General features: G+C 38.2%; 1 protein-coding gene across 1 annotated transcript in view; it reads left to right on the top strand.

The window, feature by feature from the left end:
* The window catches only part of LOC149242077 (uncharacterized), a 33,012-nt gene extending 16,310 nt beyond the window's left edge, over positions 1–16,702 (top strand). Inside the window, exons 4-6 of the mRNA XM_089370755.1 lie at positions 15,171–15,470; positions 15,696–15,835; positions 16,618–16,702. Coding sequence (XP_089226881.1) covers positions 15,171–15,470; positions 15,696–15,835; positions 16,618–16,702 — 525 coding nt within the window. The remainder of the gene's footprint in view (positions 1–15,170; positions 15,471–15,695; positions 15,836–16,617) is intronic.
* Positions 16,703–22,698: the final 5,996 nt, after the last annotated feature.

The following is a 22,698-nucleotide window of genomic DNA, read 5'->3' as shown; positions in this document are numbered from 1 at the left end:
TTCTAGGCCTAACCCTAGTAGGTCACCTAGGGAATCAAACAAAATCCTTTGTAGACATCCAAAACCCTTGAATTTTGGTCCACTGGTGTGTTGAGGTTTTCTCAACAATTCCTCCAAGTTTGAGGCAAATCTGACAGTGGAATCCTGAGATATAGCAAACCCTAGCCACAAGACCATCTCTTTCCCTAGGTTGATTTGAGTTAGTGTCCTCACTTGGCTCATCGCATTTGTATTTCAAAAGAAAAATTGTCCTTTGATCCTAGTTTCCTCCCTAAACAGGTCAAACCCCTTCAGTGTTGATCAACTCCATATCGCTGACCTGGTTTGCTTACGCTTTGGTCCTTTGTGGTCCCGCAACTTTATAATTCAGATTCCACAAGGATTGCATAGAAGCTATTTCTCCACAAGGATTGCATAGAAGCCATTTCTCCACAAGGATTGTTAGATCTAGTAAGCTTCTTGTCAAGGGATATTCTCCAAACCTAGGCTTATGTATCCTCTTAGCCCTTCCTAGAGAGCCCATCACCTTGCTTCTTAAGCAAGTAAGCCATATAATCGAGTCTCTTATGAATAGGCTCTAAGAATCACCCTCCATCCATTAAATGATCTATTCATCCTTGTGATTTCTCTTATACCAGGTCTCCTCCCATCGGTGAAAGTCCGTAAAGAGCAGGGAGTTATAGGTGAGGTGACAGTGGGTTATTGCTCCATTGTTGCCACTTGACCTAGTAGTTTCTCTATAGGACCCCTGCTAGTTTGAGAGGTAGCACTCCCTTCAATATTATTACTATTTTCATTTTTGGCCAGCATCTTGTCCTTGTATTCTTTTCCTGGTTATAATTTTTTCTTCCATAGCCTTCTGAATAAAGTTCACAAAAAGGAAGAATAGATCAGAGTGGAGACTGTCAAGGCAATGATTCACGCAACAAATGGCAACATGGAACATGGTTGCTTGGGAGCAAGAGCAGAAGCGGGAGTGGGGAGCGACATTTTCAAAATCTCCCCGGTCGGGAGCGAATTTTATATAATATATAATTTTATATATTTTGATTCATTTATGTCAACAAAAGCATGTAGAATAATGAATTAGTGATAAAAAACATAAAAACCATGGATTAAACCATATAACATCATTCATCTAGTAGTTATAATCTTCATCAATCACAGGTCTACAAATTACAAGTTCTCATTTATATAGCATGTAAGGGTGCACATAACCAAAATAGCATCGAGTGCAATCCATCTCTGAACCGAACATACATAAAAAAATAGGCTCCAGATGACCTCTAAAATCCAAAAAAATCGTGCTACAACAAATACCTACATATCATCAAAATCATTGCCTATCTTGGGATCTTTGTCATTAATATCACCCTCTAAGCATTGACATAAGATAGAAAAAATGTAGCATGTCAAGTCAAGGCTTTGTTTGAGTGATGGGCAGATTTTTAGTAGGGTCATGATATAGGAGTTCAACAACCAATGTCACTAACATCAAGGTCCATAGAGGGCTTGGTGCTCTTGATTAAATATGAGTTCCATACCCTAGTACATGACAAAACCCAATGGAAACATTGCAATTCCCCCAATCCTGACATCTTGAAAAATTTATAAGTCTACTGGATTTTGAATGAGATCTAAAATTCTATTTTCTCCACCATAGGAAATCCAATGAGGTCAGAACCAGTGAGATCAAAAATTATACTTTCTCCACCATATGAAATCCAATGAGGTTGAAACCACTGTCAAACATCCTGAGTCATTTCATGGTAATGTTAAAAATTTAAGTAAAAGGATGAAAATGAAAGATAAAGGAGAATGTCACTTTTACTTTAAAAATTTAACATTACCATGGATTGCATATCAATACTGTTGAGAAGTGTAACTAGGTTTGGTCTTCATAATGACATGTGTAATTGTGATTTTATGTAAAGAAAATAAAATTATTTTTGTAATGCTTGCCTCATAGGTTTCATGAGCAAAGAATTTTATTTTTAGTTATGGCTCCCATTGTGAGCCCTTAGGATTGATCATAAAGTCAAATTGAGTCAATGTCATGTATGAAGTACCCTTCTTGGGCATGTTACATTTGTATATGAATCAATGAAAGAGTCAAAGATTCTCCAAGGCCAAGTTAAGGCACCTCCTTGAAGTCGGCCTACTAGAAGGAATAAGATGATTCCAGAGAAGACAAGTCCGCCTAGGCACCAGTTCAAGTAGTCTTATTTGTGATGGACAAAACACTATATATAGGGCAGCTCAACTTCACTCAAGGACATAATTTTGGTCAAGGTCTGAAGTGAGAAAAGAAGTGCAAGAATCACTTCGTCTTGGTCTTGGTATTCGTCAATTGAAGTCTCTATAAGAAGAAGAATTTTGTTCGAGTTTTCCTCTCAAGTGGGAGAGGTTTTGGCCCTGTTTGATCACCCTATTATCACTCTCCTCAAGGCCTCCAAAACTGCCCACACACAGTGAACTCTTCAACTGATCTAGGGCTTGCAAATCAACCACTAACAGTCCATACACTTCTTGTTCTTAGGCTGCTTCAAATGTCTATCCAAGCACCACTAGGACAGTCTTCCACCTAGCAGTATCTCTCCATAACCTTTGTTGCCCTTGCACATCTAGGTCTCTTTGTCAAATACTTGACAGAACTCGGAACTCATGCATACCCACTCCTTGAGAGATCATTGCACTCGTGGATCCATGAACTTCTGACCTAAAACTTTCAAGACAACATTCTCCGTGTGCTGGTCTAGATTTTGTTCACTACTCTGATACCATGTAGAAAACCCACAAAATTAAGATCTGCTAATATGAACAACCTGAAATATAATTTCTTCTCATATAAACACAGAATTTCTCTACTAAACTTTGCAGCAGAATAGGAGCAAAAGTAAACACAATTCAAGACACAAACCTTTTATAGGGAACCCAACTGGGAAAACCCTCTGCTTGTTTATTTATAGAAATTGAGCAATTAAACTCTTACAAATACAATCGTTTCACTTGGTGAATACACCCTTCTCCCTGCTTATCCTAAGTTTGAAACCCTTGCAAGAATGTGATCCTCTTCCCTCGCTCCTCCTCTGCTACAAATTCCTAGCACAAACCCCAAGGAACCAAGTCCCTAATTAAGGAATTGAACTAGAGCTTTTCTAGTTAACAAAAGTCAACAGAACTAGTTAAGGTCTCTTTGTCAAATACTTGACAGAACTCGGAACTCATGCATACCCACTCCTTGAGAGATCATTGCACTCGTGGACCATGAACTGCTGACCTAAAACTTTCAAGACAACATTCTCTGTGTGCTGGTCTAGATTTTGTTCACTACTCTGATACCATGTAGAAAACCCACAAAATTCTGATCTGCTAATATGAGCAACCTGAAATATAATTTCTTCTCATATAAACACAAAATTTCTCTACTAAACTTTGCAGCGGAATAGGAGCAAAAATAAACACAATTCAAGACAATTTTTATAGGGAACCAACTGGGAAAACCCTCTGTTTATTGATAGAAATTGAGCAATTAAACTCTTACAAATACAATTGTTTCACTTGGTGAATACACCCTTCTCCCTGCTTATCCTAAGTTTGAAACCATTGTAAGAATGTTGATCATGCTGCCCTCTTCCCTTGCTCCTCCTCTGCTACGAATTCCTAGCGCAAACCCAAGGAACCAAGTCCCTAATTAAGGAATTGAACTAGAGCTTTTCTAGTTAACAAAAGTCAACAGAACTAGTTAACTAGATCCTCCTAAAATTTAGGAGGCTAACTCCACTTGTTCTTCAGTTTCCAAACTAACTCATCCTAATTTTTAGGGACTAATTCCTAAATTATAGGAACTCATCCTAAATTATAGGAACTCATCCTAATTTATAGGGAATCTCCTAATTTTTAGGAAATCAAGTATGACAAAGAAGAAACTCGAATTTGACTACTTGAATTGAATTAAGACACAAATCAAGGAATCACTTTCTCACTACTATTTTCAACAAGATACACATACAAGAATATATTAGAGGAATCATTTTATCGCTACTATTTTCAACAAGATACAGATACAAGAATATATTAGAGAAGTTTGGATATAACGTGGCTGGAATAAGAGACACATGAACATGCAATGCAAATGCTATCAAACGTAGAAATCTTAATACACCCTTTATGAATTTTAAATACAATATATCTGGATACAGCGTAAACAAAAGTACAAATAATACATATCCATATAAAACTGTCTATCCCACAAAAATTTTACTGAACGGATTCACTTCTAATCCGAGGAATCCAGCAATCACATACTTCTGTACCAAAGTCCACAGCCTTGGTGTCAGTGGTAAGTCTTGATCCATCCATGGGCAAGATGGAAAAAGATTATTACCATGCGCAAGGACTAATATGCATATTCAACAATGTACGGCCAACGTTGATAGATATTCAGGCCAAGATAACTGATACATGGGGAAGAAGTTGATAGATATTCAGGCCTAGATAACTGATACATGGGGAAGGCTTACTGCAGGAATCCATGGTGATCCACCCATGCCAACGGATTTTTTATCCTAGAATTCGTCTCCAAAAATGACAGAGTGTGTCATTCATAAAGGACCCTGGTTATGGGGAAGGTTGGCCTTTTATGAGGCCTTAGCAACCAGGTTCAATCCATATACCAGATCATTATTTTTATTCCCTATCTGGGTACAATTGCTTGCATACCTCTTGAATACTGGAATGGCACTTCCTTTAAAGCCATTTGAAACACTAAATGCAGGTTTGTTGCTTTGACACCAGAATACTGGCTTCTACTTCAGACCTAATTTGTATTGAACCTAATTCAATCAAGGGTCTTCCAAAAAAAATTGATTTAAGGGCTGTAAGGGCTTCAAGTGGATGTTCCATCCTCCATCTAAAACAACTAACTACCTCCAGACTAGGTATTCTTCATCATGGGGTCTTCTTAGATGACATGTCCTCAAAATATGCATAAGACCTTTTAAAGATCAGCCTGAATTTGCACCAATTTTCAGACTAAATTTCACCAGCTAGCTGCTAGGGCACAAATTTGCACCATTTTTCAGTGTGATTTTCACCAGCTAGCAGCTAGGACATAGATTTTTACAGTATTGGAGTCCTTAACTCATTTCTTCAAGATTAGAGCAGCTTCCAGCTGCAATACAGTTTCAAAATTCAGAATTTATTTTGAGATTTTTCACCAGAATGTCAGCTAGAGCACAAGATCAGAACTTATATTCAAAGCTTAATTTTTCTTAACTGTAGCAGCAATTTTTTAAATATTTTCAAAGCTTTGTTGCATCCAATGATTTATTAGTTTTTTTCATTTGCTTCATGCCATGGTCATTTTTGCATTATGTACAGTGTAAACCTCCATATCAAATTTCAATGCAAATTATATATTTTTCTGGAAATTATGTGTAACTTTTGTATTTTCCATTTGCCAAGTCTTTGCCAGATCAAGCATGAAGACTTCACAAACTAACAGATAAGCTTTGACCCTTGTGTCCAACTGGGCTTTGCCCCAAATCAGCCCTAGTGTCTTAGATTGACAATTTCAAATTTTATGATGAAGTTCATAGGACAATGAGATGTAGCAAATATAACACGCGCTTCTTGTTGAGAAATCTAGGGCAGAGAGATGAGGTGATTTCTCTTGCAATGATAACTGTTTGTGATGCCATTTTACTTAATCTTTATTAGCTTCTTTCTTCTCTTGATTGTATTAATGTTTTCTATCATCAAACAACTGCCAGATCATAAATTATCATGAGACAAAGGACACAAAATGTAGGCAATCAGCCAGGGCCAAAACCTCTCCAACGTGAGAGGAAAACCCAAACAAATTCTTCTTATAGAATCTTCAATTGATGAATTCCAAGACCAAGACCCTTGACCTAACAACCCCTCCAAGACCAAGTCACAAGGATTCTCTTCAGATTTCGGCCTATTGTCACAGACCTGCAATTCTTGGCCTCTTCAAAAACCCTAGTTACAGCACGTGTGAGAGATAAACAATGATTTTATCCTTTGATTCCCTTCTCATTTGGATAGTGTCTCTTTCTTGTGCAATTTGGCTTGAAAGGGACTTGATTTCTTCCTTCATTCGGCCTCCCAGAATAACTGTGATAACTCAGCTTCTTCTGCAACAGATGGTACTAATCCTCCTTGCATGTGTGAGAGATATTTGCCCCAAAACACTTCAGCTTCTTCTTCTTCCTTCTTTGCTTGATGAGTGGCTCTTCTTTTGTGTTTATCGCACTTCCTCTTCTAATTCGGATGCTTGAATGAATGCTCTACAAGTGAGGCCGAGTCCTCTTTTATATAGTAGTCTGCCCATAAAAATAAGCCAACTTGTCCTCATGCCTGGGCTGACTTCTCTTTCTAGAATGATCTGCATCTTCTTTTGAAGGCCGACTTGACAGAGTACTTGTGACAAGGTCTTGGAGGATTTTTGACTCTTCTAATGACTCAAATAATTTTTCCTTTACAACGTGTAACATGCCCAAATGGGTCTCCAATACATGACATTGACTCAATTGACTTTATGACTTAATGAACAAACCTAATAGTTGCTTTATCAATAAAATAAAATTCCTTGAGCATGAAACCCATGACTCAAGCATAAAATAATTTTATTTTCCTTCTTTTCATTAATTACATAAAATCATAATTACATAAAAATGTCATTATGAAGATTGAACCTAGTTACATATTTCAACACTCCCTCTTAACTAGGGAGGTATTCATAATCCATATAAGGTACTTGGACATTCTCAATCTGAAGAATTCTCATAGGAAGAGTTGGATTGGTAACCCATCTATTTAACATCATATCATCCAGCATTTTCATATAGCAAGGCCTTGACTAACCGCTCTATCTCTCCACAAGATCAAAGCACAATGTTGGCGAGACAAATGATTTATAGACACCCTCATCATTGTCTCTCTCAGAACATACCCCACCCGGGTTCTCTCAGAGTATGTTCCACCAGGAATATTCTTATCTTGGATTCCCAATCCTCAAAGAATATCAGTCCTCTATGACTACTCTTATCTTGGATGCCCTACCACATCCTCAAAGAGTATTGGATGCCAGATGCTTACCCAATCCTCCATTCTATCTTCCCAGGTGAAGACAATAATGATGTGTCTATCTCTCCCTCTGAATTAAGGAGGATATGCCTATTCCAGTGAAGGAATGTACCCATTCCTATAAAAGGAATGCACCCAAGCTCCCTCTTAATCAGGGACTTGACCAAGCTCCCTCTTGACCAAGGACTTGCTTCCAGCAACTCTTTAGGTGGAGATTATGGGACAACCAGTTGCTTGACGAGCTCCTCCTTTCGATGTCATGAATTTTTTTCTCTATTCAGGAGTTTTCATCCATTTGGGACTTCTTCGTAGGGAACCGACCATCCATCACTTTCATTCATCAATCATGTCAGTCATGTCATCCTTTCTTTTATTGGAAAGTGATCTATTAGTTCATATATGGCCTTCCCTTCATGCCTTGCTACCTTCTTCGTATCATGTTTCCCTCAAGATCTTTCATCCTACCACACAAGTGTCAATTGTAGATAACATCTACAGATCTTCCCTTGGCATTAGCCCATCCAGATATTGTTCAAAAATACAAAAATGAACATTAACTCAAAAATACTTTTGTGATGGTCTTTCATCATGACATCTCCTTGTTTGCATCAACATCCTACATATATATTGACACATCTCCAAAAAAATATATATACAATGTCAAGAGTCTCTTTCTTTTTCAGACTTTATCAGGATCTTCATATCTTTCCCATGGAGATATCATAGTCAAATCTTTTAGTCCTTAGATGTTGGTTTCCTTCTCCATAGTTGCATTTTTCACGATCTCTTCCTTTTTTTTTCACGCATTTCCTCCCAGGAACTTCCAATCATAGTTTCTTCAACTTTGTAAACCACCTCATATTTCATATGAGGACATATTATGTTGATTTCATCTATTCAATGTGTGAACCATGCCTTCATGCATCCTTTCAAAGGAGGAAATCCTTTTTTTTATCATGCTCATGAGGTAGAGCACTTATTCATGATATCTGCAACCATATGACATGACTCTATTTTATCAAATAGAAGCACACATACCTCATCTCTTTCTTTTTGTCACCTAGACTTCCTTCAGCAGTTTCCTTGATTAAAGAACTTGAATCCCTTGACCTGCTTCACATTTTTTGACATCATACTATTATCCCATAAATCCCATACAAGTTGGAAGTCCCAGCGAGACACTTGTTCCTTCCAGTAGGTTCCAGTAGGTGAACCTTCTAATGAAGATTCCAACGGAGGATCTTGATCATCCTCATTATGCAAATGCTCTTTTTGAATGATGTATGATAAGCTCTATACTAGATGACTTTCTTTTATACATAAGTACTACTTATGCTTCCAATGAGGTTATTGAGAGCTACTTTCTTCTATTGTTATAGATTTCTACTTCAGCTATCTGTCAAGCTTCTTATGATGATGTCACGAGCTCTTGCTTTAATCATATGCTTTCTTGATGCCATCTCCTAACATGATGCATCCTATCATGCTTCTAATGATTCCTACCACAACTGAAAAAAACTTAAAACAGAAACTTGGAAAAGGTGAGGAAGACTATCTCAATCATAGTAGATATCTTTTACTTCTTGCTTCTTGGATTTCTTCTTTTTAGCTTCCTCCGCCTCTTCAGTGATATGGGCTTCTTCCCTTCCTCTTTTGTTGTTGTCCTTCTTAAGCTTAGGACAATCTCTCTTGTAGTGCCCATATTCTTGACATTTGTAGGATTGAACCTTTGCCATATTCTTCTTTCTTTTCTGAGGACAAAATTTCCCAAACTCCCCTTTTCTTTTTGCCATAGCAACATATGCTTGAGTTTGCTCATTTCATCCTACGTCAAATTTTGCCTTCAACCTGGTTTCTTCAATTTTGCATCGTGACCACAAATCATTAAATGGAGTAGCTTCCTTCTTCCCATAGATACTTGACGTGAAGTTGCCCCATTCTTCCGGTAGTGCATTGAGCAATATGGTAGTCACCTCTTTGTCCGAAATTCTCTCTCCCAATCCTTGTAGTTGATCTCTTATTTCTGATATGCTCATAAAGTATGAGGTTATTCCTTCTTCTTTTGATATCTTCATCTTGTAGAGTTCTTGCCTTAACGAGATTACTTCTCCTACAGTGCTTATGGAGAACAATTCTACAAGTTTGTCATATATTTCTTTTCATGTTTCTAATTTTGATACATAGGGAATGAGGGGATCCTTGATGGATTCTATGAGAATCCTTTGGGTTGTTACTTCCCCTTTCATATATCTTGCAACTTTAACATGTTCCATGACCTCATTTTCTATGAGGTTCAAATCTGTGATTTCTTCCATGCAATAAAATTTGAAGCCCCAACCAACTTGTTACTTTCCTTGCAAAAAGACATTTTGACAAATTCAGATGTAGACATAAATATATTTACTTGTGAAGATGCTCCTTCAACCCCTGCTGCCTTCTTGAATTTGATGATGATATAGATAATAGAAAACTTCTTCTTGATGAATATGGTTTTCTTCAAAAGTGGTCCTTGACTCCGAAGACAGGGAGATCACCTTGAATATTTTGATGATGCCAACAGCTCCTTTCTTCTTGCTTCCCTTGGATGAGTATACTTTAATATGCTTCGGATAGTAGTTCTTGGAGATAGGGTCTTTGAGTTCTCCTTTCTTGTGATGATGATTTGAGCGAGGATCCAAGAATGCTTCTAATGTAGGCTTCTTCTTTAAATGATCTAAGGTTTTGACACTTTCCTTCAAGATGATGATGTAGCCCTTGTCTTCTTGGAGATGAGAAGATCTTCTTGATTCTTTGATGCCCTTGATGTCTTTCTAGAACTTCAGTGTTTGAGTGCTTGAATGTCCCTTATCGAGCTGCCCTTCCTTGACTTGTCACCTTAGCTCTGATACCATGTTGAGAATTCTAGGGCAGAGAGATGAGGTGATTTCCCTTGCAATGATAATTGTTTGTGATGCAATTTTACTTAATCTTCATTAGCTTCTTTCTTCTCTTGATTGTATTCATGTTTTTTATCATTAAGCAGCTACCAAATCATAAATAATCAGGAGACAAAGGACACAAAATGTAGGCAATCAATCAAGGCCAAAACCTCTCCAACTTGAGAGGAAAACCTAAACAAATTCTTCTTCTTCTTATAGAATATTCAATTGATGAATTCCAAGACCAAGACCCTTGACCTAACAACCTCTCCAAGATCAAGTCACAAGGCCTCCTTGAAACAATCCTCCTTCTTTGAATCAACGCTAGTCAAATTGATTGCTTCACCATAGATCTCGGCTTCTCTTCAGATTTCAGCCTATTGTCATAGACCTGCAATTCTCGGCCTCTTCAGAAGCCCTAGTTGTAGCATGTGTGAGAGATAATCAATGATTTTATCCTTTGATGCCCTTATTGCTTGGATAGTGTCTCTTTCTTCTACAATTTGTCTTGAAAGGGACTTGATTTCTTCCTTGATTCGGCCTCCTAGAATGACTGTGATAACTCAACTTCTTCTGCAAGAGATTGTACTAATCCTCCTCACGTGTGAGAGATATTTGCCCCAAAACAGACCCAAAACACTTCAGCTTCTTCTTCTTCCTTCTTTGCTTGATGAGAGGCTCTTCTTTTGTCTTTATCGCACCTCCTCTTCTAATTTTGATGCTTAAATGAATGCTCTACAAGTGAGGGCAAGTCCTCCTTTATATAGTAGATTGCCCATGAAAATAAGTTGACTTGTCCTCATGCCTAGGCCGACATCTCTTTCTAGAATGACCTACATCTTTTGAAGGTCGACTTGATGGGGTACTTGTGACAAGGTTTTGGAGGGCTTTTGACTCTTCTAATGACTCAAATAATTTTTCTTTTACAATGTGTAACATGCCCAAATGGGTCTCCAATACATGAGATTGACTCAATTGACTTTATGACTTAATGGCCAAACCTAATAGCTCACTATGGGAGCTTCATCTACATACAACTTGAGTGGACCTAATGGCTAAAAGCAAGTTTTTCCTCCTAAGAGGTCACAGGTTCAAAACCAGAGGGGGGTAGAGTATGTATGCCTTCGTAGACTTAGTAGTCAAATCACTGTGCGGAGGTGGGTCCCTTGTCCCACAAACAAAGGGGTCTCGTATACCAATGTGGTGTCTGGCTTGGCCTTGACCTTAAAATTAGATGATAATAATAATAATAATAATGTAAAATAAAATTCCTTGAGCATGAAACCCGTGACTCAAGCATAAAATAATTTTATTTTCCTTCTTTTCATTAATTACATAAAATCATAATTACACATGTCATTATGAAGACCAGACCTAGTTACATATTTCAACACTATCTTTAAAATTTACATTACACCCAAATATTTGCACAATAGCTACTAACTTCAATATTTAAATAATGAAGTACAAGATGGAACTTTATACATACATACATATATAGGTAATAAAAAAAAAGAGAACTAAGTGCGGTCCTATCATTGAATGGATTTGAATTATTGAATGGATTTGAATGTTCGCAATTAGAAGAGGCTCATTAAGAAATGTGCAAGCCCCTGTTCATGAGGGTGCGATAATTCTATTTGGATAGTGGACTTAGTATGGTTCCAAAAACTCAAGTTGCAATCCATTGCCACTTGTTGTTCATTAGAAGAGAAAAAAATGTCATAATATAATTCTATCCATTGTATGAAAGGTAAATATAGTGTGCTCTACAAAAGAAACAAGTCTGGCATATGAATAAATTTAGAAAATTTGCAAAATCCACACTCAAGTAATCACCACATCTCCTCTGATACTAGAAAATTTGCTTTAAACCACTAAATCTTCATAATCAACTCACTGGAGAGATGGTTTCATGGGCTTCCTTTTGGGAGATAGACATGATTCAACAATGCTTATAGCAATTTTAAGTATTCATAATTCTCAACATTAACGTGTAGATAAGTTTTTCAATACATTTCAAGAATTATTAAATTATTTCGTATTGCTTCGATAAATATTGCATTTTAACCAATTGTCAGTTTTTCCAAATTATTTACATGTAGGACAGTAATATGCAAATTTGGGAGTTCCGTCAAGAACGCCAAAATGTCGCCACGCTTGCTCTCACAATCTATGGTGCTTAAAAGCCATTAGACCCCAATAATGATAGCCAACAACTGATGGACACTGATCCTGAACCCACTGCAGATGGTTGGGGGCCAACCTTAGAGGATCATGATGATCCACCCACCAATGTTGGCCTCATCCTAACTGTTGCTTAATGATATTGGACTTCTGTTCTTTTGGACTGCGGGTCATATTGGATTTTTTATGCCACTATTGTATGCGCAAGGAACTGATGAAAGTCTAGAGGGCACTTTTGGCAAACCTGATTTTGATCCTAGCTACTGCTTGTGGTCATTGCATTTGGAGGCCCTTTTTTGTATAAACTGTCGACCGGGCATTTCATGCTTGTATTAATAGTTAAAGAAAGCATTTTAGAACAAATTAAAAAAAACCAAAATGCAGTCTATTCACGACCTGGAATCTGATTAGCACTTATAATTTGGTTTGCAAAAACCTGGAATGAGGTAATGTGGCTAATGAGCTATGAGAGCTCTGCCAATAGTTCGATGTAAATTGTGCATTACGCGATAGGATAAGATAATTTTATTAATATCCAACAAGTGACCACCAAGTTGGTCAATGGGCCTCAAAAGTCCATCCTATGTAAAAATGCAGAGTGGGAGTACAAAAGCAGCTCTTGCCTATACTAAACGAAGTGTAACGTCCCCTACGAATTGAGGACGAATGTGACAAAGTAGCCTATCAATCTTTGTAGGCTATAGTCCTCCAAAAAGGGGAAAACCACAAAAAAAATCCCATTGTTGGGCGATTTTTGGGTCAGTCGGGCAAAGGAACCCAAAATTGGGGCTAGGAATAAATATTACTCAATCATATTAAAAGGACCCCTCTAGGAAATCTATAAATATGAGAGAGATGAATTCATTTTGGATCATCAAGTGTGGATCGTCTTACTGTTTCTTGAGCATTAGCTCTGAGGGTTTTAAGACCCCTTGATCCTTGTCAATTTCGGTGGTGAAAGATTCCACCCTAGTTGACACATTTCTATCTTTCTTCACTTTGATTTTGGCACAGGAAAACATTTGAGGAGGCAGCGAAATTTCCTATGGCCTGGATTTTTGGTCTGGCACTTGAATATCTAAAAGGAATACAAAACCCTCCCTGAACCTTCATTTTGGGCACAAAACGACTAATTGAAGAGGCAACAAAGTTTGTCTTGTTTATTCTCTTGTTCTGGCCACAGAAACTCGTTTCTTACAGTCAACGGAATTTTGCATCAACTCTTTATCAATTGCTCTATGCTTTTGAGACAGGACAGGAATTTGGTGGATGTTTCTGTTGATTAAGCAAAGTTTTGTGCACTCAAGGACAACCTCGCAAGGCCCCTAATGAGAGATTTCCCTTTTTGAAGTCTGAACAATTACGTACCCTTGCATGGGCCTTCTGTAGCAGGGAATCACCTATTTGAAGGAGCAAAATATACCTAGGGTTTCAAAAATATCTGTTCAGAGGCTCTTATTGTAGGCAAATGCAGAACCAAGAAGCCAAATATCCTCGTTGTGGCAGAGAGCAGAATTTTGGACACTGGATGTGGATTGAGACCACTTGGGAGCTGAATGAACCATCAAAAAAACCCTCGTTGAAGTAGAGCAGTGTACGAATATTGAGCAAAATTTGTAGCAGAACCACAGAGGCCCGAAATCTAGGTTTGAGGCAACATAACCCCTACTCCAGGTGCACTAAGGATTGTGTGGATCCTGAATTGCCACGTATCTTAACATGACAAGGGAATTGGATAGAATGAAGGGCTCAAAACCCTGGCAAAGCCAGGGCAATTAGATTATTTTGACATATTGTTGTATTGAAATATTTGTAGTTCCTCTGTTGAATTCTTGCACCAAGGATTGTGTGGATCCTGAATTGCCATGTATCTTAACCTGGCAAGTGAATTGGATAGAACGGAGGGCTCAAAACCCACGCAAAGCCAGGGCAATTAGATTGTTTTGACGTATTATTGTATTGATGGATTTGTAGTTTCTTCTGTTGAATTCTAGAACTTTGGAATTAAAAGTTGTGTTGGATTGGTTAGCTTATTTGAACAGTAAATGCAATTAATGCTATTTGTTCGGTTGCACTGAAACACCTTGTCATATTACTACTGTGGATACTAAGTTTTGAATTTCGTACTAAATGCTACTTTAACTTTGCAAATTAGAAGGGAAATTCTAAACAACACTCTGAATGTGCAAGGAAACCTAGGGCAAAATTACCCTAGCACATTACACAAAGAGAAAGAGCTAACTATTTAGTCAATAGAAACAAAAGCACTACAAAGAAAAAACTAAGACCTTGGGAAAGTGGGAACTAAAAGTTGTGTTGGACTGGTTAGCTTATTTGAACAGTAAATGCAATTAACTTTGTTGTGTTGGATTGTTTTGAAGTATTGTTGTATTGATGGATTTGTAGTTCCTTCTGTTGAATCCTAGAACTTGGGAACTAAAAATTGTGTTGGACTTGTTAGCTTATTTGAACAGTAAATGTAATTAATATTGTTTATTTGGTTGAACTGAAATACTTCGTCATACCGTGTATACTAAGTTTCAAATTTTGTACTAAACGCTACTTTGCAAATTAGAAGGGAAATTGTAAATAACACTCTAAATGTGCAAGAAAACCTAGGGAAAAATTACCCTAGTACATTACAATGGTATCATAGCACTAGCATCCTGCCAGCTGTGAGTATATGAGCCTTGTATGCTTCCTGCGGATACAAGCAACATCATTGGAAGAAGAAAGAAGGGTACTCAGTGTTCAAACATGGGGGATAGAGCAGGGCAAGGAGAACACGACCCTGGTATTCTATTGAACAAATTACTCCATGGAAAACATCAAATGAACCAGCAATTGCAACAACAAGGACAACAAATGATTCAAGGGCAGCAAGAGATTGCACAAGTTTTGGCTCAAGGACAGCAACAACTTGCTCAACTAATTGCTCATCTTACATGACAGCAAAATGTTGTTGCCAATAATAGAACCACCAGTGAAGGTAGTGGTAATCATAATCCTGGTTTGCCTAATAACCATGCAAATAGCAGATGGAGCAATCAGCCATTACTTCCCCAATTCACAAACAATCAAGGGGTGACAACCCAAGAAGCAGTTGATCTGAATCAACTTCTTAACGCGTATATTCAGGAAAATGCAAGAATGGATGAGAACACTCCAGCAGATATGACCTTCAATGAATACAGAAACTTCAAGTACAGGAATAGACCCCGGGGGCAGCTTAATTGGGAACTAGCACGCAAGGTGAGTAAACTTCCTCTACCTTCGTTTGACAGATCATCTAAGTGTTCAGCAAGAGCTTGGGTGCAAAAACTAGACACCTATTTTAGGCTCAACCCAATGTTAGAGACAGATGCAATCTAATTCGCCACGTTACATCTGGAACGGGAAGCCCATGAATGGCGGTATCATGGATTAGTTTCACTAGGACATGCAAATATTGTTTCTTTCAAGGATTTCACTTAATAGTTGATAGATAGATTCGATCAGAAGCATCGAGACATACATTTCAAGGAATTAGCATTAATAAAACAGACAAGAACGCCAGAGGAATTCATTACAGAATTTGAACGAACCGTTTTCAAGGTAACAGATATATCTCAGGAAAGGTTAGTCATGCTCTTTACAGAGGCCTTAGCCGAACCTCTATAGGGTTGGGTCAAGGCATTCAATCACACAACACTTCAAAAGGCTATCAAAAAGACTCGAGATATGGGAAATGCATCAATAAAGTCTAAGATTCCACCCAAGCCTATTATTCCCCCAAAGGACAAGGAAAGAAGGCTTTTCCAACGCGATGGGCCTCAAAGAGACAAGTTGGATATCGAAACCCGAAGTGAACTTAGGAGAAAGAAGCTATGTTACACGTGCAAGGAGCCATGGGAACCAGGACATCACTACAATGGCGAAGGGAAAATCCAATACATAGAAGTAGCCTCTGATAATGAGGAAGAAGGAGAAGAACTCATCTCAAATGATGAAGAAGAACCTCCGCAACAAGAAGCAAAGGAAGAAGAAAGACCTAGTAATTCCAAGGAAGAACCACCACAAGAAGAAGCGAAAGAAAAGGAAAATACCAGTGGAGAGAAGAAGCCTTGACCACAAGTCAAAATGCAACCCCTTCCAACACACCCAAGTATTATACCTTTAGGGTCAGAGGAGTTGTCAAGGGGCAACACATCACATCACTAATTGATGGAGGAGCCACACACAATTTCATCGATGTAGCATTAGTGGCTACAAAGAGAACTCCCCACCGAAGAATTCAAAGGCTTGAATGTAATAGTTGCGGATGGATACAATTTGGATTGCACCCGAATGATACCAGATTTGAGTGTAACACTCAGTATTTATACTTTCACTAGTGATTTTTATGTGATAGATCTTGCAGACATCAATATGGTATTGGGGGTTCAATGGTTGTATTCGTTGGGAATGCACACAATGGACTACTAGGCACTGGAAAAGGAGTTTAAAGCTCCTAATGGCAACAAAGTAGTTCTAAGAGGCATGGCAAATAAGATGATCCTGTCCTCTATTTAAGGAGTTTGGGTATTATATTCCTTTTATAGGAATGAGTAGATCCTCCCTAGTTGAAAGGAGAGATAGACATATCATTTTTGTCTTCGTGTCATGAAGAAAGAATGGAGGATTGGGTAAGCATCTAAATTATGATACTCTTTGAGGATGAGGTAGGGCATCCAATAGACAAGAGTAGTTGAAGAGGAAATTCCTTGAGGATGTGGAAATCCAGGACATGAATGGTCCTAAAAGGACATACATTGAGCATCCAAATGGGGTATGTGCCTTGAGAGACAATGATGAAGGTGTTTATAAGTCACTGTCTCCCCAGCATTGTGCTCTAATCTAGTGGAGAGATAGAGTTGTTGGTCAAGGCCCTGCTATAAGACAATGTTGGTTGATATGATGAGATGCACTAATATAAGCTGAATAGATAGCTTATGAGATGGCTTATCAATCCAAATCTTCTTATGAGAATTCTTCAGTATAAGAATGTCCATGTACCATCTATGTATTATGAATACCTACCTAGTTAAGAGGGAGTGTTGGAAAATGTACTTTGGTTCTGTCTTCACAATGTCTTATGTAATATTGATTTTATGTATTTGATGTAAAAGAGAATAAAATTTATTATTATTATCAACAGCATGGATTTCCTACTCTAGGTTAATTTATTTATAGGTAAAGCACCCATTGATTGCTTCTAGGGCCTTGTCATGAACTCAAAAAGTCAAGGAAGTCATTGTCATATGTGAAGACACTATTGGGCATGTTGTATCATGTAAAAGGAATTTATTTAGAGTCAAATGTCCTCCTCCAAGACCAAGTCGGCTTGTTAGAAGACAAGTTGGCCTAGCAGTGACAAATCGGCCTCATTAGGGTTGTTCGAACATCATAAGAAAGCCTATATATAAGGAAGAACTCGACCTCATCAAGAGAGCATCTAAAAAAAGAAAGTTTGATGAAGCACAAGAAAGACAAGGATAACCAATGAAGGAGAGGGAAACATAAAGAGAAAAATTAAAGCATTTAAGGATTGTTTTTGGGCTACCATTTCCCACACGTGTGAAGAGATTAGGGCATCAATTTGTTGATGCAAAACCGAATTGCACACCTATCAAGAAGCCGAAATTTGGTGCTAAAAGAATCAAGTTTGCAAACCGAATTACAAAGGACGAAGAAGCACCTTAAGCGAGGGAAGGAGGAAACTTATCTTACCAAATTCAACTCACACGTGCAAGCTAGGGTTTCTACACTAAGGCTGAAGTTGCAAACAAGAAATTGCAGGTCCGAAATTATGATCTAGAGAAAAAGTTACAACAATTTGAGCAGTTTGACTTGGGTTGACTTTGTGAAAGACAAGCTCACCAAAAGGAGAGGTTGACTTGGTTAGGGAGGGATCTTTGTAAAGTGTCTTAGGTGTTGGAATTCATCATTTGAAGATTCTATAAGAGAAGAATTCTTGTGGGTTTTCCTCTTAATGGGAGAGGTTTTGGCCCTGGCTAGCAACCTATATTTTGTGTCCTCTTGTCTCATTGATCTTCATAGTTTGGTAGTTGTTTGGTGATAAGAACACAATAATAATCAAGTAAAAGAAGAAGTTAACTACAATTACATCAAAGTTAATTGAAAAAATATCATGAGCAGTTATCAAAGTAAGAGAAATCACCCTAGCTGCCCTAGATTTCTCAACAATGAGTAATATTAAATACACACAAAATGTTTTGAAAAACATGTAACAAATATCACACCTTAAAAATAATCTTAATTAGAGCCCAACAATATTATTATTCTTATGCATTAGAAAGTACAACTTATGCAAACATTAAAACTCATCAACCCTAAATAGATAGAGGGAGGAGAAATGTGGTATTTGAAATGAGAAGGATTTATTAACAAATCATACATAAATTTTGCACCAAAAAAGAGCACACCTCAACCTTTGTATCTTCCTTTGAACTTTACAACAACCTTTCTCTCATAAAGAAATTTTAGTAGTTTCGTCAGTGATTCTCCACATGGCATTAAACAAAACATAATAAAAAATATTAAATACACACAAAAGGTTGGGAGATAATATTATGAATAATCTTATGCACTAGAAAGTACATATTATGCAAACACTAAAAATAATAAAACCTAAATAGAGGAGAACCGAGAATCATATATGGGTAAATAGCTAAAAGTGGATCATATATGGACATTTGCACCAAAAGAGAACACACCTCTACCTTTGTGTCTCTCATCATCTCTTCCAACCAGCCAGCAGCCCCTAACAACCACCACTAGCTGATGACGATGTGCCATTTGTATCTCTCCCAACTACATCAGTGATATGTTACTCACCAATCTAGCAAGAGCACATGAACGAAGGTGGGCCTCCAATCAAAAGGTACTTTATGCATTTTGCAATCAGGTGCTTATGCTTGTTTTTATTTGCGATTTTGACATGGATTATGGCACAACTTAGAAGGAAGAGAGGTTTTGACCATGATCTTGCTCCCTCACCTTAAATGGGGGGTTATTCTTCAATCATAGTCCAGTGGGAACTCCCCAAATGGCCCAATGGGAGTGTAGTCCCATCTATCCCTATTCCATACTTACAACCTTCCATTTTACATTACAAGCCTTATTCCACCGCCATTCTTCGAGTTCAACTGACCATTGGTTCTCAAAGATTGGCACCCATACATCCTCATACCTGGGTAGGGCCTGGAACTTTTCCGGAGGGAGGTTGATGTAGCTAAAGAAAAGGAAAGAGCAAATAATAGCCACTATGTAAAACAAAAGAATATCAAAATGCAAAAGATGGTTAGGACATACACATTAGCACGAGGGAAAAATCCTAGCATGAGCTTTACCTCACATATTGTGGCCATCACCCAGCTCTTGAGCACATGTTGCTCCTTCACATCATAAAGGAACACTTACATGTCCCAACCCCTATGGGCAACGAGTTGCCTCATTATTAAGGGGGTAATAATTGCTATACATCATTCAAATCAAGCTCTAACCCTTAGAGCTATGAACAGTAATACAAAGAAAAATCACGAAAGTAAAAGACGCACAAGAGGGGTGGAAAAACAAAGGTTGAGTTGGTAATTCATGCAACCACGATTGTTCCGTCCTCAAACTTACACACCCAGGATGAAGATCCCCATCATGTTTGTCCCCTTTGACCATGGCACTTGGCCATGAAGTCTTCTCCCCTCTGTTCCATCATTATTATTCACTAACACCTATTGATTGAAGGGTGGAAAAGGAAATGTTACTTTCCCTTAAGGGCTAGTAACACCTAATAGGGTTGTCCATTAGCCACTCATACCTAGGGAGTTAACACCATTGCAAGTTCAAAGCCTTAATTTTGAAAGGGAAGTCTTATTTGAAGTGTTAAATAGCCCTTTGCTTTCAAGTTTGGTTCACTTAAATGCAAACATGATTATTGTACCTGATGTCTGTTTGCTTTCATTAGAATTTATTTTGTGATTGTCAAGTGGTTCAGCAGTCCAAGTCTCAAGCACCTTACCAACAGTTACCCAAGGCATTCGAGGAGCATATTGACACCCACAGGTGAGGCATTGAGAGTTTAGGTCTTTGAGCAGTAGTAACATGACATTTGCACCCTTGGACACCTCCTGCACCAGGATTTTCTGCCACTTTACACGCTATATGATGATTCATCAAGATAACATACACTGGACCCAGCATGCCCATGGTCAGCCTCAACACTCTTAGAGATATGGCAATTGATCCATAGACCAGATGAGGATGGTCACACCTTCTAAGACGTGTTAAAATTGGCAACTAGGGCCAAATTCCACCTTAGGACAACTCATATGATGGAGATGATTATTGCATTGGATTCCTCTTTTCGAGAGGTCCAATTTTCATATAAAGATCATCTCTATCTGAGAAGCAGAAATGGAATTTTTAATTTATTCTCTCTCATGCACAAATTGTCAAGGTCTGCCTCAGTCAAATGTAGGCTCAAAATCCCAATAGATGTGTCTCCTCACCCTCAATGAAGTGTATAAATAGGAGTGACCTCTCTCCTCATTTGGACATCACTCATCTCATCACATATTTCTCTCTCTCCTCTCTTGATTGGTTCGTACAGCTTGGAGGCAACCTTCTCTACTTCGCACGTGTGATAGAAGGACGAATTTTTGGGTTTGTTTATTGGCCAAATTTCAAGAAATCATACCAGTGTTGACCAACGTTGGCCAGGGCTCCTTTGACCAACGTTGACTTCGTTTTTTAGGGCAGAAATCCAATTTTTAAAGGCCACATTTATTGGCACATATTTCGAATTTGGGACAGTTTGACCAAGGTTGACTTTAGTGTTGACTTCAAATTTGACTGCAAAATTTACCACTGTATTTTATCTCTCCTTTGACTGGGTTGACCGCGTTGTTTTGAGCTGACTTTGACTCTCTTGAAAGGCCGAATTGTTCTGTTGTTGACCGAGCTGCTTGGAGGACATTTTGGAGTTGCTTTGATCAACGTTGACTTTCTAGCTAGGGCTGCAATTGACTGTTGATTTTGACAGGATTGTTTTGGGCAAGTGAGTTTGATATTTGTACTCCCTCTCTCTATTCAACTATTGAACAATAATAAGAAGATTTGATCAAAGGGTTTCCCCCACATGGGGTTTTTTCCCTGGCATCCGCCAAATCTTGTGTCCTCTTGTCTTGGCTTGTCTTTTGCACATGTTTTTATGTTCTATCTGCATTTACTGTCAATGCGTTTAAGTTAATGTGATTGCTACTAGAAATAATTGGAAACTGTCATTGGGTTGATAAGGAACATTGAAGTAAATTGTGCTAAAGCATAGAACATACCATCGTTATCTAAAATTAACATGGTATCAGAGCACAAGTGAAGACAAAGCCCAAGCAAGAGTGAGGAAAAGAAATCACTAAGAGAAGTTGTTGGACAAGAACTTGGAACTAGTCCCAATGACAACTACATCTTACTTCAAATATGAGGACAAGCTTAAGGAAAAATCCGACTATCATGCATAGAAGATGTCTCTAGATGTGACATTGGAAGAAAATGATGCCATGGACTATGTCAAAGGAAGAGTAGTGGAGCCTCCTTCAAATGCATCCACAACTGCATAAACAAAGTACAAGAAAGATGAGGTTAAAGCTAAGAAAATTATTCTTGATTCTATTCACAAGCCTTCGGTTGCCTATATTTCCGATTTGGAAACATCTAAAGAGATGTATAACAAGTTGGTTGGGATGTTCAAAGTGAATAATGCGAATCAAGTTCTCTTTCTCAAGAACAAGTTGAAAGACATCAAGATTGATAGAGGAGGAGAGGAGAATCCATCCAATCCTACTTCATGAGGATTACCGAGATCAAGAATGATCTCCTATCTATTGGAGAAGTCACTGGTGACAAGGAGCTCACTCTTATTGCACTTGGAAGCCTTACAAGAGAATGGGATGTGTTCAACACTACCATCCTCAACAATGATAAGATTTCGAGATTTGATGAATTATTAGCTAGATGCACTCAAGAAGAAATAAGGATGATGGAAAGAGACAAACCCTCCAATGGAAGCAATCCTACCGCCTTCTCCGCTCATGCTAAGAGGAAGAACAATGTTGGTCCTAGAAGACAAGGTCAAGGGTTCAAGCAGGGATTCAAAGAAGCAAGGAAAGGAAGATGCTTCAATTTTAACAGGTTTGGCCACTTCGCTAGAGAGTGTCCTCACAAGAAGAATACTCCAAGAGATTATGACAACCATAACAACTACAAGGGAAATGGCAGTCAAAGGAACAACGGGTTCAACAACAAAGGAAAGAGGAATACTCCCGCTACTTGAAATGGAAATGGTCGTCCTCCCAAGAAGTCGAGAAATTCCAGGTATGAAGAAGTTAATGTTGGTGAACAGCAAAAAGAATTTTATCTTACTTCTGCCCTCACCACCACCTCTCCT

The sequence above is a fragment of the Pinus tabuliformis genome, chromosome 8, assembly GCF_031772625.1.
Source record: "Pinus tabuliformis cultivar Carrire ecotype Pingquan chromosome 8, CPIR1, whole genome shotgun sequence".
NCBI classification, from domain to species: domain Eukaryota; kingdom Viridiplantae; phylum Streptophyta; class Pinopsida; order Pinales; family Pinaceae; genus Pinus; species Pinus tabuliformis.
This window is presented reverse-complemented; position numbering and strand designations above follow the sequence as displayed.